This window comes from Emydura macquarii, unplaced genomic scaffold, assembly GCF_026122565.2.
Source record: "Emydura macquarii macquarii isolate MOO-44397 ecotype Brisbane River unplaced genomic scaffold, CSIRO-AGI_Emac_v2 contig_968, whole genome shotgun sequence".
In the NCBI taxonomy this organism is placed as follows: Eukaryota; Metazoa; Chordata; order Testudines; family Chelidae; genus Emydura; species Emydura macquarii.
In genome coordinates, this window is record NW_027131105.1 from 12,840,219 (window position 1) to 12,858,113 (window position 17,895).

The 17,895-nt window shown below is 52.3% G+C and overlaps 1 protein-coding gene and 1 long non-coding RNA gene across 2 annotated transcripts in view; both read left to right on the forward strand.

The window, feature by feature from the left end:
* Positions 1-1,676: 1,676 nt before the first annotated feature.
* The window catches only part of CELSR3 (cadherin EGF LAG seven-pass G-type receptor 3), a 62,866-nt gene continuing 46,647 nt past the window's right edge, over positions 1,677-17,895 (forward strand). The window contains 2 exon segments of the mRNA XM_067544252.1: positions 1,677-4,833; positions 4,836-5,144. Coding sequence (XP_067400353.1) covers positions 1,677-4,833; positions 4,836-5,144 — 3,466 coding nt within the window.
* On the forward strand, positions 14,880-17,130 carry LOC137150510 (uncharacterized). Its single transcript, XR_010918990.1, has 3 exons — positions 14,880-14,944; positions 15,771-15,960; positions 16,759-17,130. It is a non-coding gene; the product is annotated as an uncharacterized lncRNA (long non-coding RNA).

The following is a 17,895-nucleotide window of genomic DNA, read 5'->3' on the forward strand; positions in this document are numbered from 1 at the left end:
GCAGGCACGAGGCAGGGGAGAAAACGAGGTTGGGGGGGGGGGGGGAGACCTGCACCGCAGCAAGGGTGTGACCGGTCCTGCCCCGCTCCTTCCTGCTTGTGCGTTTTAATTAAAAAAGGGAGAGGCGGGAGCGGGAGTTAATTTGGCTGATGCATGAAAAATGTCTCGGGGGAGAGGGGCTGCGCTGCGCTGCGGAGGAGCTCGGCCAGCCGACTTCCTGCTGGGGGAAGGAGGCGGCGAGGCAGCCCCCCGGGGCCGGGAGAGCAGCGATCGGGGGCGGGGGGCGAGAAGGGAGACAGCGGGGAGACAAAGGGGCGAGGAGGCTGGGGGCGAAAAGGGGGCAGGGGCTTGATCGCTTATAATCATGCGCCGTCCCCCTGCCCCGGCCCCTAGCGCCTGCCCCGCTGCCCCGCGCATCCTTCCCCCGCCTCTGCCGACCACGGCTCGGCCCGGCCCCCCGCGCGCCGCGCCATTCAGCACCGCGGCCAGCTCCGCCAGCCTCCCGCCCACACTGAAGATGGCGGCGGCGGCCGCCTGCGCCGGGCGGGCGCTACCATTGCGGGGCGGCGGGAGGGGAGCGGGAGGGCGGAGCGGACCATCGGGGCAGCCGGGAGCCATGTTGGGGCTGCGGGAGGAGGCGATGCCGCCGCCGCGGAACAGCCCGGCCCGCACGGGAGGCAGCCGCCGCCTGTAGATGGTGGCGCGGGGCAGAGGCGGAGCGGGGCCGAGGGAGCGCTAGGGCCGGGCGGCCGGGGGCGGGGAGGGGGCCAGGGGGGACCATGGCGGAGACGCCGTCGCCGCTGCCGGGACCGTGCCGCCGGGGGCGGCTGCTGCTGCTGCTGCTTCTCCTTCTTCCTTTGTTCCCCCTCGGCCGGGGGGAGCCGGGAGCCGAGGGGCCCGGGGGCTGCGCCCGCCGCGGGGAGCGGGGACCCGGGGGCAGCCGGGAGCAGGAGGGGCCGGGCCGGGGGCTGCCGTGCGCGGGGGGCCGCTGGCGGGGCTTAGTCCTGCGGGGGGGGCTGCGCGGAGCCGGCCCGGCCGCCGGGGGCAGCGGGGGCTTGGCCGCCGGCAGCGGCTGCCCCCTCTCGCGGGCGGGGGGCCGGAGGGGCGCCCTGCCGGGGAAGGCGCGGCGGGGCAGGCCCCGCCTCCGAGCCGGCTCGGGGTCCCCGCTGTGGGGCACGAAGAGGACTCCGCGCCCCGCAGCTGCCCAGGGGGAGCGGGCCGGCGGCTCCCCCTGCTTGTGGATTATAAACGCCCGGGCGCTGCCCCCGGAGCCGCCCCGCACCCAGAGCCCCGGCGCCTGGGCAGCAGCGCCGAGCCACGGCCGCAGGACTAGCGGGGAAGGCTGCACCGAGCCGCCGTGGCAGCAAGGCGGGGAGCCGGCCGGGCAGCCCGGGAGCGCTGCGGGTCCGGATCGCCCTCGCACCTTCGCCTCCCTCGGGGCCAACTGCAGCGGGGCCCGGAGCCCCGAGGAGGAGGCGAGCGGAGAGCGGCCGGCCCGGGCCAATGGGGCCGGCTCCCTGGACAATGCGGGCGGCCAGAGGGCCAGAGCTTGCTGCTGCTGTGCGGGCCGGAGCCGCCACCGCGCTGCCCAGGGGGCTCCGAGCTCCCCCGGGGGCTGGCTGAGCGCGGCGGCGGCGGGCGCCTGGCACTCCCTGCAAGGCGGGAGGCTGTGCGTAATGCGAGTGCCCCGGCACCAACCCACTCCCGGCGCGGATAACTGCACGGATGCCTGGCAGCTGGAGATCCGGGAGTCCCTGGCCCCGCAAAGGTACTCGCCGGCCTCGGAGAGCCGCCCCTGGTTTGCAAGGATGCAGCTCGGGCCACCTCCCCACCAGCGGGGCCGCTTGCAGCTCAGTGAGTGGCTGACCTTCGTGACCTGCCTTCAGCTGTGCGCAGGGGGACAGCCGCTGCGGGGAACCTCCTGCCGGCGCGCAGGTGAGCGCTGCGGGACCGGCCCGGACGAGCGCCGGCCCCTGGACTGGGCTGTGTGCTTGGAGAAAGATACGGAAGGGCAGGCGCAGGCCCGTGAGTCGGAAGACGCCGTTTCAGCACCACCTGCGCCCGGGACAGCTCCCAGAGCGGAGCTAGGACTGGATCCAGCCCGCGCTCCGAGCCCGCCTGCCCTGCCTCCCAGAAAGCAGGATCCCTGTCTGGTTTTTCACCTGTTTGATTCCACCAGAGGCTGTTTACAAACTCGTTGCTTTGCCGTGGAGTTTGGGAGCCCGTCAGCCCCGGATCTGTTTGCTCCCCTGCCATTAAAGCCCAGTCCAGCTATGCAGTTTGATCTATCACATCATCCGCGTGTCAAGCAGAGGAGGAGGAGGGAGAGTGCATTCCTCCCATTATTAAGGACTGGTAGGACAGCCAACCGCCACCCCCACTTCCCTCAGTATAATTACCAAGTTCAGGTGGCTGAAAACCAGCCCCCAGGGACTCCTGTGATAACTATGGCCGCACAAGACCCTGATTCAGGGGAGGCTGGGAAGCTAGTCTACTCCATGGATGCCCTGATGAATAGCAGGTCTATGGAGCTGTTTAGCATTGACCCCAAGAATGGTCTCATCACCACCACCAAAGCTTTGGACAGAGAGAATATGGACCTGCACTATTTCCGGGTTACTGCTGTGGATCATGGGGTCCCCCGCCTTTCTGCCACCACCATGATTGCTGTAACTGTTGCTGACCGAAATGATCACGACCCTATCTTTGAGCAGAGTGAGTACAGAGAGACTATTAGGGAAAATGTAGAAGAAGGCTACCCTATCTTACAGCTGAGGGCCACGGATGTGGACTCCCCACCTAATGCAAACATCAGGTATCGATTTGTGAATGAACAAGCAGCTCACTCTGTCTTTGAGATAGATCCCAGGTCAGGTCTGATCACCACCAGCGGGCAAGTGGATAGAGAGAAAATGGAGAAATATTCTTTGGTGGTGGAGGCCAACGACCAGGGTAAGGAGCCTGGTCCCAGATCTGCCCTGGTGAAAGTCTATATCACAGTTCTGGATGAGAATGACAATGCGCCTCAGTTCAGTGAAAAGCGCTACATAGTCCAGGTGAGAGAGGACATAAGGGCCCACACGGAAATCTTGAGAGTTACTGCCACTGACAATGACAAAGACAATAACGCTTTAGTTCATTATAACATCATCAGTGGGAACAGCCGGGGCCAATTCTCCATTGACAGCGTGACTGGAGAAATACAGGTGGTGGCGCCTTTGGATTTTGAAGTTGAACGTGAATATGCCCTGAGGATACGTGCGCAGGATGCGGGGCGCCCTCCTTTGTCTAACAACACTGGCATGGCCAGCATCCAAGTGGTGGACATTAATGATCATGCCCCCATATTTGTCAGCACCCCTTTTCAAATCTCCGTCCTGGAAAATGCTCCTCTTGGCCATTCAGTGATCCACATCCAGGCAGTGGATGCAGATTACGGAGAAAACTCTCGTCTGGAATATAAACTAACTGGGGTCTCAGCTGACACTCCCTTTGTGGTGAACAGTGCCACGGGGTGGATCACAGTGAGTGGCCCCTTGGACCGTGAGTCAGTGGAGCACTATTTTTTTGGGGTAGAGGCTCGGGACCATGGCACTCCATCCTTATCTGCCTCTGCTAGTGTCACCATCACTGTCATGGACGTGAATGACAATCGCCCTGAATTCACCCAAAAGGAGTATTTCATCCGTCTAAATGAAGATGCTGCTGTGGGGACCAGTGTTCTGAGTGTCTCGGCAATTGACAGAGATGTGAACAGTGCCATTAGCTACCAGATAACTGGGGGGAACACCCGGAACCGCTTCTCTATCAGTACTCAGGGAGGAGTGGGGCTGATCACTCTCTCTCTACCCTTGGACTACAAGCAAGAGAGGCGCTATGTGCTAACAGTGACTGCCTCTGACCGGACCCTGCATGACAATTGTCACATTCATGTCAACATCACTGATGCTAACACCCATAGGCCGGTGTTCCAGAGTGCCCACTATTCGGTGAGTGTCAATGAGGACCGGCCTGTGGGCAGCACCGTGGTGGTGATCAGTGCCACGGATGATGATGTGGGGGAAAATGCCAGGATCACTTATTACCTAGAGGACAATATTCCTCAGTTTCATATTGATGCAGACTCTGGTGCCATCACATTGCAGGCGGAGTTGGACTATGAAGACCAGGTCACCTACACTTTGGCCATCACCGCCAAAGATAATGGGATCCCTCAGAAAGCGGACACCACCTACGTAGAAATCATGGTGAACGATGTAAACGACAATGCCCCTCGGTTTGTCAGTCCTCACTACCAAGGCATTATATCAGAGGATGCCCCTCCATTCACCAGCGTGCTCCAAATCTCTGCCACTGACCGCGACGCCCACACCAATGGTCGGGTACAATACACCTTCCAGAATGGGGAGGATGGGGATGGGGATTTTACCATAGAGCCCACTTCTGGGATTATCCGCACTGTCCGCAGGCTGGACCGAGAGAGTGCCCCAGTCTATGAGCTAACTGCCTATGCCGTGGACAGGGGGATCCCCCCGCAAAGAACCCCAGTCAACATTCAAGTCACTGTTCAGGATGTGAATGACAATGCCCCTGTTTTCCAGGCTGAAGAGTTTGAGGTTTTGGTGAAAGAGAACAGCATTGTTGGCTCTGTGGTGGCCCAGATCACAGCCATTGACCCAGATGAGGGACCTAATGCCCAGATCATGTATCAGATTGTGGAAGGCAACATCCCTGAGATCTTCCAGATGGACATATTTTCTGGGGAGCTCACTGCCTTGATTGACCTGGATTATGAGACAAAGCCTGAGTACGTAATTGTGGTCCAGGCCACATCTGCCCCCTAGTCAGCAGAGCCACAGTCCACATCAAACTCATTGACCAGAACGACAATAGCCCTGTCCTCAAGAACTTCCAGATCCTCTTCAACAACTACATTTCCAAAAGGTCCAATACTTTCCCTTCTGGGGTCATAGGGAAGATCCCGGCTTATGATCCAGATGTGTCTGACAGGCTCTTCTACACTTTTGAACGGGGAAACGAGCTGCATTTGTTGATTGTAAATCAGTCAAGTGGTGAGCTGAGGCTGAGCCGTAAACTGGACAACAATCGTCCCCTGGTGGCCTCCATGTTGGTGACTGTCACAGGTGAGATATTTAAACTCTTTGGATGACTGTGATAGTGTAACATTTCCTAGAGACGTTCAGGTGGTTCCAGTCTGGAGATGCCAATGTTTATTTTGCAGTGCTGTGTTTTCAGCATTTGGGCAGTTATTTTACTTAAAATCTGGGGCGGGGGGGAATGATGGTTATGCTAATATCCATCCTACTGGAGCATCTTGTGAAGCATTTGAAATCTAAGGACGACAGTGCTGTAGAACAGCAGAGTATTATTATTTAGCTGGACGATCAGTTAGTTACACCTTGAAGCATGAGCTGCTCGCTCTAGTAAATGCAGGTGTCTGTGATGTACTGCATAGGATGCTGGCTTGGGAACACACTGCTTTCCCTGGTGGCTGAGCAGACTGTGCCTGCTGGTTCCTAGATGCCGCTGACCCAGGGGCTGAATGTACCATCTCTGCTTAGTTTTGAGCCTCTCCTAGCTGAGGGAGTGAGCCGTTCCCACCCTTTGGGGCCTGAGAATGCTCTTGCCATTGTGCTCTCAGCCTTTGCTGACTCAGAACATGAGAGATCAAACTTGGGGCTCAAACGCAACCCCTTAAAAAATCTTACTCAAATGTTTGCTGTTAAAATTCCCCTTTTGTCTTCAATTCCCTCCTTGTTCTCCCCGTCCTACCAAACATAGTTCCCATTTCATCATTCTGGTTTTGGAATATTAATACTACAAATAGTTAGGGCTAAATTTCTGAAAAGCAGCTGCTAAAATTTTGAATTTGTTTTTCTGAGTCCAAGTTATTGTATGCACAGAAACTGGGTGTAAAAAACTGCACACAGTTTTAGAGGAGGGGGTTAAAATGTATCCTCTAAACTGTCTGTGTAGGTTCTTGTGTGTTGTGCACAACATATAATAATATATGTATCCATACTAACCTCCCCTGTGACATAGAGAATTATTATCCCCACTTTACAGATGTGGATCAGAGGCACAGATGGATTAAGTGACTTGCCCAAGATCACACAGGAAGCCTATGGCAGAGCCAGAATGTGAATGTAAATCTTGTGAGTCCCCGTTCCTTGCCTTTATCATAAGACCATCCTGCCTGCCTTGTAGATGGTGTTTCTTGAAATGGATCCCTAATTATACCAAATAGCCTAAGCATGACTTGTGGAAGAAGGTGTGGGAGGCGTCCATTTGGAGGGTATCAGTGACACACAAGCTAAGTGATGTAACTGTGTCTAGGGAGGCTTACATTATTCATGACTTTCTACATCTTCAGCTACCATCTAACCCTTCCCTCCTCCCCCACCTTACCAACTCCGTTAGCGAGTGAGCTGGGAAAATAAGGACCTTATTTCTTTCAAAAGGTGGAGTATGGGCTTTAAATGGTGACATGTTCAGTCCAGACTTGTGTACTCAGCTACAGCGCCTCATTAGATTGAGGTTCTTTAGGGGTTAATTGTAACTGCAGGGCAGGGTAATATCGTATTCAGACACACACATGCACAGGCTGATTACTAGAGATGGGGGGAGCCGTGCTGACCTTTCTTGCTTCTGCCAGAGTGTGTTTATGTAGGCTCTGCCTCCTAACACACTTAACCCTGCACAAAGGCAGGAGGAAATCATATTTCAAGGCCTTGCACTAAACTGCCTTAGAACAACAAGGCTCTTGAAATTACAGTGTCGTCATTTTCCAGTAGAAGTGAGGATAGGAAAAGCTAAGCTCACAGCGGAGAGGAGAAAGATAAGAAAGGAAGCCGAGCCTTGCAGAAGGGGAGCAGAATGGAAAACAAGTCTTTTGTTGGCTTTGGTGGGAGCTAGGGGTGTTTAAACCCAGCTCTGTAAGAATGCCATCTTCCTGGAGCTCTTGCATTTTTTATTATTCTGTTATTTACTGAGCACCATCTATGCACTTGGTGCTTTATAAACACATACTGATGGAAGGCCCAAAGCTCACAGACAGAATCAACACCAATTTATAGTCACATCTAAAGAAAGGGCTAGGGGCATTTTTCAGATTAAAATGAACTGAAATTAAAACTTGATTACACTGTTTATTTATATACAGTGCAGTCTTAAAGCCACTGCACACAAACGAACTTCATTCTATAACGTGAGTACATTCATTTCTGAAGATTCACTCATAGCAGTAAAAGCACATTGGTAAGATACCCAGAGCTATTATCATATAACAGACCAAGAACATTCCCACTGTGGGAGAAGCTTTCATTGCTCTGTGTGGGTTTTTCGTCTCTTTAGTAAAATGCTAGCAGGCTACAGACTGGAAGGAAGGCTAGAACGTAGCACTAAATTGAAGAATAGACTCTATCACTAAACTGAATATATGAAAAAGAATAGACCACTAAATTGAAGGCTAAGTGCCTATTCAGTCTCTGTCTCTGTTTGGCTGCCAGCTGTATTTGTTATCTACTAGGACCCTGTCATTGGTAGGGTTAATATGGTGCGAGGAGAAAGGAAAGACTTTGATAGTAATAAAACAATATTATTCCACAGGGACTGAAATAACAAAACCACTGATAGGCAGCGACAACAATAGAATTCTTTGGATCAGAGGAATAAAGGGTTTGCGTTGGAGTGGGAGGTCTCAAAGGGAAATGTACAGGAGTTTCCTGAGGGTGGGTGGGTGGTTCCTCCTTGATCCCCCTATAATCCCTCTGAAAGTCCCTATGTCAGACCTACAGTCTGTCCAAAGAAGGCTGGATGCAGTTCCCTATGGAGCCAATCATCATTAGTATCCTCTATGCATAAAACCCACTTTGGGGTTATTGCGGCTTCATTTTAACCCTCTGCTACTGTTGAGATAGGATACTGGATTAGATGAGCCACTGGACTGACCTGGTATGGCAAGTCCTATGGCAGGCATCAATGCACGAGACTTTTCCTATGAAGTGACAAGATCCAAACCACCTTGCACAATAGCTAACTGTGCCAGGGGAGCTAGCATTTTGCATGAGACTTTACTTGTCTCATCAGTGCTTGGTATCTTTCACAATGGATACCAATGTACAAAACCTTCCACATCCTGGCAGGTGGTGAGTGTGTGTGCCCAACTTTAACCAAAATGGTTTGCACTTCAGTGCCCTGCTTTAGCAGTTTTTGCCACTCCCAGACAGCTCTGGTGGCTTGTCTTTACCAATTGGCCAGGAGCCTGAGAACTTGCTGCTGTCATCCATGCCTTTGTTACTCCGGGCTGCACTATTGTAATGTGCTCCATTTAGAGCTCCAGCTGTAGTCCACCCTGAAATACCAGCTGGTTCAGTATGCAGCTGTCCACCTCTTTAGGGTCCGGGTGGCTCACAATGAGCACATAATACTGTGAGCTCAGGTCTCTGAATTAGATGCCTTCTTGGTGCAATTCAAGGGGTTGGTGATGATCTTTAAAGCCCTGAGAGGTCTGGGAACCAGTTATCTAAGTTGCCTCTCATCTTATACTCCACCATGTCATTTAAGACCAAGTGGGGTGCATTTGTTGCCAAGCCTTAGTTTAAACACTCTGAGTCAAATCCCTCTAGTGACCTCAATGAAGTTACCCCAGGGCTGACTGTGCTCTCCGTGTCTGTTGCCACATTTTTCTCCGAAGAGACCCTACCTTTGGAACGTGCTCCCCTTGCAGGCCCATTACAGCCCAAGGCTAGTAACCTTCAGGGCATGGTGCAACACACATTCTCTCTGAGATTCTCTCTTCTTTTCATGCCTTACCCCTGACGACGTTTTCATCCAAAACATCAAGATCTTTCCAGCATAGGAGTCTCTCTTGCTCCTTATTCCACATGTGAAAGTCGTGAATCTTTATTTGTGATGGCATAATAATCTCTTAGGCAACTGACTGTGATGCTACAAACAGGATTATGACTTGCGAGGGGGGAAAGAACCATCAGAGGCTGCTGAGCGCCTAAAAGACAAAGATCCCAGAGGACATACTGAAAAGTTGTTCAGAGAGAATTGTTTCTGAATAAGATGTTTTCTGTGAGGCATCGATTGCTTTGGCTTGTGGGTCATGGTGACTGAAGTGTTAGGAAAAACAACAGGAAGATTGTGTGTTTGGCATCCCTTGCTGTATCTGATTGGCTTTGTGTCGGGCACCAGAAAAAAAGACATTAAGCGGAAAGTGACTACAGAGACATTCAGGCTTAAGTATTAACCATAAACAGGGATACCCTGAATTGAAAACGTTCCCTGTACTTTGGGAATGGTGCAGAACTATCTCTGATGGCTGCCTCCTCAGCTAGCATTTGTCATGAGCAGATGTAATCGTGTCATAATATAGCGTCTAGTGATGTTTGTGTTGGGGTCAGAGATTTGAATGTCATTGGTGGCTGGGTTTCTGCTAGGTCCATTGGCTTTCATTTAACCAGTATCTTCAACAGTATTGTGCCTGGATGCATTGGGCTAGATTCTTGGCTGTTGTGAATTGGCATAACTTCACTGAATTCAATGGAGCTACATGAATTTATACCAGCTGAGCATCTGGCCCAGGGTGTGTCTGATAGGAATCCACAGGCAGGCTGCCCATAACATCCCAGAGAATAAATAAGTGATTACTGGAGTTAGTTGCTGGGTATTTGGGGAGAATAACTCAACCTGCAAAGGATAGTAGGAAAGAATCAACAAAATCATATATTCTGCTATCCAAATGCAGGTGTGACTCCCATTACTGATGATGGGAATTATGCAGGTGTACTGACAGGAGTTTAGCCGTCAGCCTCAAGGTGAGGGATCCTGGGATTTGGATTAAACAATGAAGAATCACGGAAAAGCTGTGTATGACTGCAAAGGATATAGGAGCTCTGTGATATGAATGGCCATACTGCACTTTATACTCCCAGCCCTCCTACATTGGCTGTGGTGCCACTAACGCAGTCCTACTTCTGTCATCTTGTAGTGTTGGGAGCCGTGTCTTGTGATGGGACTGTACCTTTCATCTCTACAACCAGCTAGGCCAGCTAAGTAGACTCATTTTGTCCTCTGCAAATGCTGGTTCAGTTGTTCAGAAAAGGTGTTATAAAGACAGGCAGGGGGATAAGGGAACCAGTGTCTGAGCGGTTCCAAGCTCCATGTTAGGTAAATGTGGGAGCAAACTTCTCCCCATAGTGCCTGTGCCGTATCACAAAGGGGTATTGTCGTAGGTTCACTGTGCAAACCGACTTGTCTAGTTATCCATTGCTCCTTCACTGGGTTTTTAACAGATGTGTAATTCCCATCCACCCATCCTAAATCCTTTGGAAACCCCTCCTATGCTTTCCTGGATTCCTGGGGTGAAGAAATGTTCCCTTGGAAATTTCTTATTCTCTGCTTTGCCTTTCCCCACCCAGACTGATCACAATGTATTTACGCATGGAAGAATTGACACCTCCCATGTGCCCATCGCCATTGGCAATAATCTCCATTGGCCGGCAGTCTCAGCAAGGAGGCCCAGTTGGGCAGTTCTCAGGCGTGGTAGTGGAGAGCAGTGAAAAGCTCACACTGCCACCAGCAATACAAAGGAGATAAAAGGAGCTTGACTGCTGGTTGTGGCCAGGGATTGCATGCTGTGTTGCCCTTAGAAAGCCAGGAGCAGGGGTTTAAAGATCATACATTGAGGCCATTTATTTGCCAAAATACTGGCAAACTTTTGTCCATGGCTTCTACCACTGATGCACCAATTCCTATCGTTATGGAAGTGCTCTCTGGTGGAGAGGGACACAAAACCTCTGCAGAAGCTCACACACTGCTGCTCTCTGCTCCAGGGCACTGACTGACAAACTAAAGTGTGCATTTGTAGTGGTGAGAAACAGAGGGAGCCCCAAGGCAGACAGCCCTTTGGCTGTAAGAAATCAAGAGAGCCCAGTGTGACTGAAGAGGTGATGAAAATGCTAGGCTGCTTTAGCACTTCTGGCCATACTGCTCTGCTCCTTTCTTCCCTTTCGCCTTCAGAGGGTGTTTTCCAGAATGTGGCTGCAATTTTATCTTCAGTTCTCAGGACATTAACTCAGGAGCCTCTGAGACCTCACAGCCTCTCTTCTCTTGCAAAGTTAGCATGGGCTTGACCTTCATAATGCAGCATTGAGTATCTCATGGACTGAGACAAGGCCATGCTAGTAAATGAATGAAAAAGAGCCCTCCCTGACCCCCCCAAATGAGATCTAATCATCTCAACATAGCTGAAAGGAGAACGAGAGAGGTGCAGTGTGTGACAGGGTGTGTGCAGTGTGTGACAGGGACAGGCGGTGGTGCAGTGTGGAAGAGGAATGGGAAGTTTGGCGCTGACAACCAATCATGCCATAGAGACAGGTATCTCTTCAGGGAATAGGGTGGATGGTTGAGCGCTTTCCAGCTGTACAGCAGGGGCTCTCCTGGGGAAGTGAGAGCGACAAGGAGGGTGAGGGCATATCTTTTATTGGACCAGCTTCTGCCGGTGAAAGAGACAAACTTTCAAGCTACACAGAGCAATGCTTGGGAAGCTTGTCCCTTAAGTTGGTCCAATGAAAAATAAGACCTCACCCGCCTTGTCGCTCTAATATCCTGGGACCAACACGGCTACAACAACAGTGCAAACAACTGAGGTGCGCCCGCCTACCCAGCGTTCCTGTTCAATCAGGATAGTGGGGTTTATCCTGAGGGCGCTGAGCTGCTCCCTCAGTCTAGAGCTATAAACCTCTTAGCTTTGTACATGGTTATTGTAAACTTCAATTAAATGCAAAAGTAGCAACCCCTTCTTCCCTCCCCCCCACCCCCGTCCCATCTCCGCTGCTGAACCTGGGTGTGCCTGAGGCTGGAAGCTCTCTTTCCCCCTCTCCTCGCTACCTTCCCTGTAGGCAAGTTTCCAGGACACCCCTCCCTGTGGGAGATGAATATTCACCAATATCTGGTTCACCATCCATTCATCAGGGCCTGGCTTTAATCAGAACGGCTGAGGAGTCTGTGATTAAATTGCTCCCAGGGGTGTTAATGCCTCCAGCCGGCTTTGGGCTTTCTTTGTTTTTGGGGAGGGTCATTCTCTTAGCCATCTGCTTCCTCGTAATGTGGCATAGACAGGGGGGTCAGACAAAGGCCTGAGCTCCAGCGAGGCCGTGCTGTCAGTGGGATGCATTATATTGTGCAGACAGTGGGTACCGCACAGCCCACATGGGGTCACTCTGAGAGCAGGCCCCTGGGGCAAAGCCGGGGCTGGGTGGTGTGTTATAGTGAACACAGCTCCATGCTGGCACAAGCGAGGAATGCCTTGTCAGGGCCCAGTGGAGTATCTATTGCAGCCTCCTGCTTCGAAAGGCCAAGTACAGAAAGCACCATCCACGGTCCAGATTCTGGCATCGCTTGTCATCAGCAGTGAACTGAGTTTGCCACTCTCAGCGTCATCCCTGGTCAGCAGCACTAATATGTCACCAGTCCTTCTATGAGGGGGAGGGGGAATAAGGGGATCCCTTGGGTTTACTCTCCCAGCACTTGGGTGAGAAGGGCTGATTCTGCACATTCAGGTCCTGGGGGATGATGCCCAGTGTTGGGATCCAAATTGTCACATTACAGGGATGCCCTTTCATTTAGTCTGAGTTCCCCTCAGGAGACATCAGGGCTTCTTCTTGATCCTCCAGCTCTCCAGAGAAGAGGGAAATCCTCATAGGAGTCCAGTGATGGCTGCCCCACTAGCTGGGTCATTGTTTACATAGCACTGGAAACATGCAGAGCACTTCACACCGGCTCAGATATGTTAAGCAGAAAAGCAGGAGCAGCCGCTGGGCAGGGGAATTCCCTGTTTCATCACAGCTTCTGTGACCCACTGGGTCGATCAGTCTTAGGTATTGATGAGGTGTTGACAATTGTGCTGTCTAATGTGGGATAGATGCTTCATCCTTCCCCCCCCAGGCACACATCAGCCATAGGAGTGACTGGGAGACAGGCTGCCACTCCCTGAGGACATGGACATTATTTAAGAGGCAATGGAGGCTTGAGGGGGGGTGTAGAGTGAGGAAAGGGGAAAGCTTTCTTCTTGTCCTTCAGGGTCCCCCCCCAGGCAGTATAGAATGGGGTGTGGGCAGGAGCTCCTCATTTCTCCCTCCTTGGACTCTTCCTGCCAGGCAATGTTGATGCTGCTACAGTGACTTTTGTTGCCTCTCCCTTCCCCTGTCTCTCTGCCTCCTACTCACCAGAGCCTGGAGACAGCAGTTCAGGACTCAAATACGGGGCAGTGGGGACGTGGGGCATATCCCAAGTCTAGCCAGGAGCATCACAGTGGGGATGGAGAGCTCGTTTCCTTCATCCAAACGCTTCTCTAGACAGGTACTAATTGTGCTTTCCAGGCTCAGTGCAGACAAGGCCAAAGCCAAGTCCACATCTCCAGTTCAGCATGCAGCCTCTGCTCAGAGGTTCTGCGACAGTCAGCCTCCTGTCTGACCCAAAACTCAGACCCATGTTAGCCAAGCCCTAATAACAGCTATAAATCAGGCAAATGCCCCCTCGCCATAGGCGTGTGCACGGGGTGTGCTGGGTGTGCCCAGGCACGCCCTAATGCAGGTGTTTGAAACATACGGCCCGCAGGAGGGTAGAGCTGCCGCCGAAAAGAGAGGAGGGCGCGCGATTTCTTGGCAGGTGGCAAGACCCAGCGAGCTGCCGCCGAAAAAGAAGGAGCTGGGAGATTTAGCAGCGGATGGGAAGACGCTGCGATCTGTCACTGAAATAGTGCTCCTTGCGATATTTCGCAGCGGAGACTAGGACACGGCGAGAATTCCGCTGGCGGGCAATTCAAATGTGGCCCGCCGATGGAATTGAGTTTGACACTCCGATAAAGATCATGGGTGCACACCTTAATGAAAATTCCCTGGGTGCACAAATTAATGAGCTGTGCTGCGCACGCCTATGCCCCTCGCCTATTGATTGGCACTGAACTCCCTGCAAACACGGTGAAGGGAGCTCCCCAGTCTATGGAGCCAGCTGGGATGGAACCAAGCACACAGATTGGACTTGCAATTACTGGAAAAGAAAATAGACAAGAAAAGAGGAGGCAGGTCTCAAATCCTCTCCCCTCCTCCAGAGAGTAGGCTGCAATGCAGGGTCCCGACAACCTCCTCCTTACGTGGACAGAGAGGACCCCAAACCCTCCTGAGTCTGACAAGGGTGCTATGAGGGATTTCAAAATCAGTGCTAGAGCAACAAACTCCCTGGAAAGCTGATTGAAGAAGCAGAGCAGAAAGGGCCAAAGGGTTGCTGTTTATTTGGACACTTTCATATCTAGGACTCCTAGAACCCAACATTTAATGTTTCACCTCTCCCTAGCACTCTTCAGCCCCCCGTGCCTGTGACAGAGTGCTAGGAGCCCAGAACCTAGGGTATATACACTGCAAAAAAAAAACCCTGCAGCGGTGAGTGTCAGAGCCCAGGTCAACTGACTTGGGCTGGTGCTACAGGGCTAAAAATAACAGTGTAGACATTCCCACTTGGGCTGGAATCTAGGCTCTGAGACCCTCCTCCTCCTCCTCAGGTGTCAGAGCCCAGGCTCCAGGATGACTGCAGGAATGCCTACCCTGCTCTTTTTAGCCCCATAGCGCAAGCCCTAGGAACCTGAGTCAGTTGCTCCAGGTTCTGAGAGGCAAGGCTGCAGGATATTTTTCATGGACCCTAAGGTACTAGCTACTTCCCTCACAGAATGGATTTAATTGGGGGATGGGTGCTCAATTACTTAATTAGGCAGAAGGCTGATGAGCTAATGAGAGCAATCAGCCTGTCAGCTGGGAATAGTTAAAGGCCAGGAAGGATGTGCAAGGGGTAGGCTGGCAGGAAGTGCAGCATGGTGCAATCTTGCCCTCCCCCCTGGACTGAGGGAAGTGTATTTCCAATGGTATGTTGTTGCACGGGGCTGCACTGGTGGAGAGGACCCAGTAAATAACACTGGTGTCTATAAACTTGAAACCTTCCAGCTTTTTTGTGGTGGTCCAAAGGGTGGAGAAGGCAGCCTGTTAGAGTGTCTCACAACCTCACTACTTGGAGCACCCCTGAAATGGAGCCACCACCTCTGGGGTGGGGGTGAAGCATCCAACACCCAGCCCCTGGGGGGAAGAGGTGTGGGGCAAGTCTCAGTTTTTAAGAAAGTTCCCAGGGATCTGTTTTGTCCACACAGGACATACGGGAGCTCAGCTTTTAGGGTCTGGTGTGAAAGGACTCATGCACTGTAGAGGGGGTGGTGCTCTACTTACCCCCTGATGAGAGGAAGGAAGATGGGGCATTCACACCTGCGAGGGCAGACTGGGTGTTTCATAGCCCTTGGCCGTCCCCTCCCACCTCTGAGGTCTGGTTTTCCAAGCTAGATGGATTTTCCATCCTGCAGGCTGAAGACACCTCTCTTTCAGAGCAAGGCAGCAGGAGGGGAAGTTTCCCACCCACCACCTTCTGCCAGTGGAGGGACCCCTGTAGCAATCAAAGCAGAGTTTATGCTCCTTGGCCTAGTCGGTCCTTGATTTCTCTGATAGATGTGGGCTTTGTGATACAGATCCCTGCCCACGAGGCCCCTAAACTCATCTTCCCCAGGGGCCACCAAACAGTCATCCGCTTTTGACAACTTGTCACAGCACTCTTGGCTGAGGTTCCAAGTACATCCAACAAGTGGGAGGAGAGCACACATTCAGGACACCAAAATGGCAGGCTCTTGTGTTGCTTCTCTCTCTCAGACCTAAATAGGAAAAAGCCTCCTATTGGAACCGGTTGGAGCCAGAGTCGTTTTCTGGCCTATGCCAGCCTGTGTTAACCTCTATTCATGCTGTGCACAGGGTGATGGTTCCCGCCATTATCCCAACCGCCACCTTCTCTACCTTTATGTCAGACAGAGTCAGCATTGGAGGCTTCACAAGGAGAATTCGGGTGAGATTTCCTGCCTCGCTGCCGCATGAAATTTAAAGAGTTGGATTTAAAATGAAAAGCAAGCCATGCACCAGGAGATTAGCTCCTGGGTGATTGCTATGGCGCCTCTGCTTCCCCCCTCCCCCCTCCCATGCAGAGCCCTGTTTGAATCTTATCTCCAGAGCTCCAGTGCTGGCATTTGTGACTAAGGCTTGCCCTGGAATTTTCAGGGTTGCAGAAAACCGTCACCTTGCGAGAGAGAGGGGAGAAATTTCAATCTTTAAATCCTCCCAAGCGCTGAACTTCAAACAGGACTGTGGAAATCAAAGGGCTGGCATCTCAGCACAGCAGCCATGGAGAGAGAGGAACAATACAGACAAGTTGCACAGGCAGCTCAGAGGCAGAGTAGGCCTGGTGGGGGCAGGAGTGTGGCAGTGGAATGGGGAGCTTGGTACTTAAATACAATAATTGGCCCTTCATCTCCTGAGCCCGAGCTTCCAGTTAAAGTTCAGGCGGGTTTGCAGCTCCCAGCACTGCCAACAAACCCACATCCTCAACCTCAGACGTGGCCATTTGTGTCAGACTGTGTGATGGGTCTGTAATTTGGAGCCTTGTTCAACAGGGCTTAGACTGAGTTCCCCCAAACTCATTTCACTTGTGAGCTCCGTACGGTCAAATGCAGCTGTCTGTTGACAGGCTGGAGTGTCAGCCCTCTCGCGCATCCCAGCAACAATGCCCGTTTGTTGTACGTAATGCGCTGAATCCAGGTTATGTCAGCGCTGCAGGAGACAGTGAATGCAATTATCTCCCGTTCTGCAGGGCTGGCAGCACAGACCCAGAGAGAGGCGCTGATAACGTCCTCCTGCTGTGCTGTCCCTGAAACACTATGGCTCTGTGTCTGTCTGCACCATAGAACTGCCTGTGACCCTGGCTCTCACTTCACAGACTCACGGCATGAACAATGTGGGTGAGACCAGGACTCTGAAGGATTTTTGGGTCGTCCCCCCCAAACCTTCCACTGAGAATACACTGATTCTTCTCTGAGCAGGAGCATGTGGAGGGTGGGACAGAGATTATTAATATGTTACAAGTTAAAAAGGCCTGAGCCCTTATTCTAGAAATTAAGGTAGCTCCCCCTTGGAAGTGGTGGGAGCCATTCTGACTTGCATGAGGGTAGCATCTTGTCTTTGGTGTGGTGTCCAGCTAATAGAGCAGTTCCATTGGCTGAGGAACCTGAGGTGCTTTGTTATAGCTGAGAGGCGCAGCCAGCGTGGGTTATAGATAGGCAGAGCAGCTGAGAACTCATCTTTCAATTTTCAGCTGCAGGAAAAAATATGAAAGGTGTGTAAATAAAAGCACAAAGAGCGCGAAGATGTATGGGCCAGAGCATAATGACTTGACTTCTTATTCTCCAGAAGCTGTTTTGCTGGCGAGAGCCATTCCATCACAATCAGACTGGCCCGGGGCTGCTGCTGTCACAAGCACTTCTATTGTGCATGGAAAGAGCCAGCAGTGAAAAGGTGGAGTCCTCTCTCCTCCGTTCCCTGCCACAGTTCTAGGGGGAGTGACACTGCAGGAAACTGTTAGGTCCTGTGCAGAGAAGCTGGGAGTTCTGTGTTTCTGGCAGGTTGCGCAGGAGAAAGTCCCTGCATCACCACTTTGTGCTGTGTGTGCTGAGGCCACAAACTAATGGTGCTGCAAACGGCATCCTCCTCTGGGAATCGAGCGTATCCTGCAAAAAGCAGGACTGGTGGGTGCACTGGTCTGGGGAACAAGGAACTGGGGAACTGTGAGTTCAGCTTGAATGCCTCAGTGCACTTTAGAAGATAGTGCCATGTGATACGGTGAGGCAGGGCAGAATTGGGTTGATGGGCAGGTCTAAGAGGCTCCGGTTTATGTGAGCTCAGGGAGATCATCATGCCAGCAACAATGAAATCTCCAAGGAGAGGTCAGCCA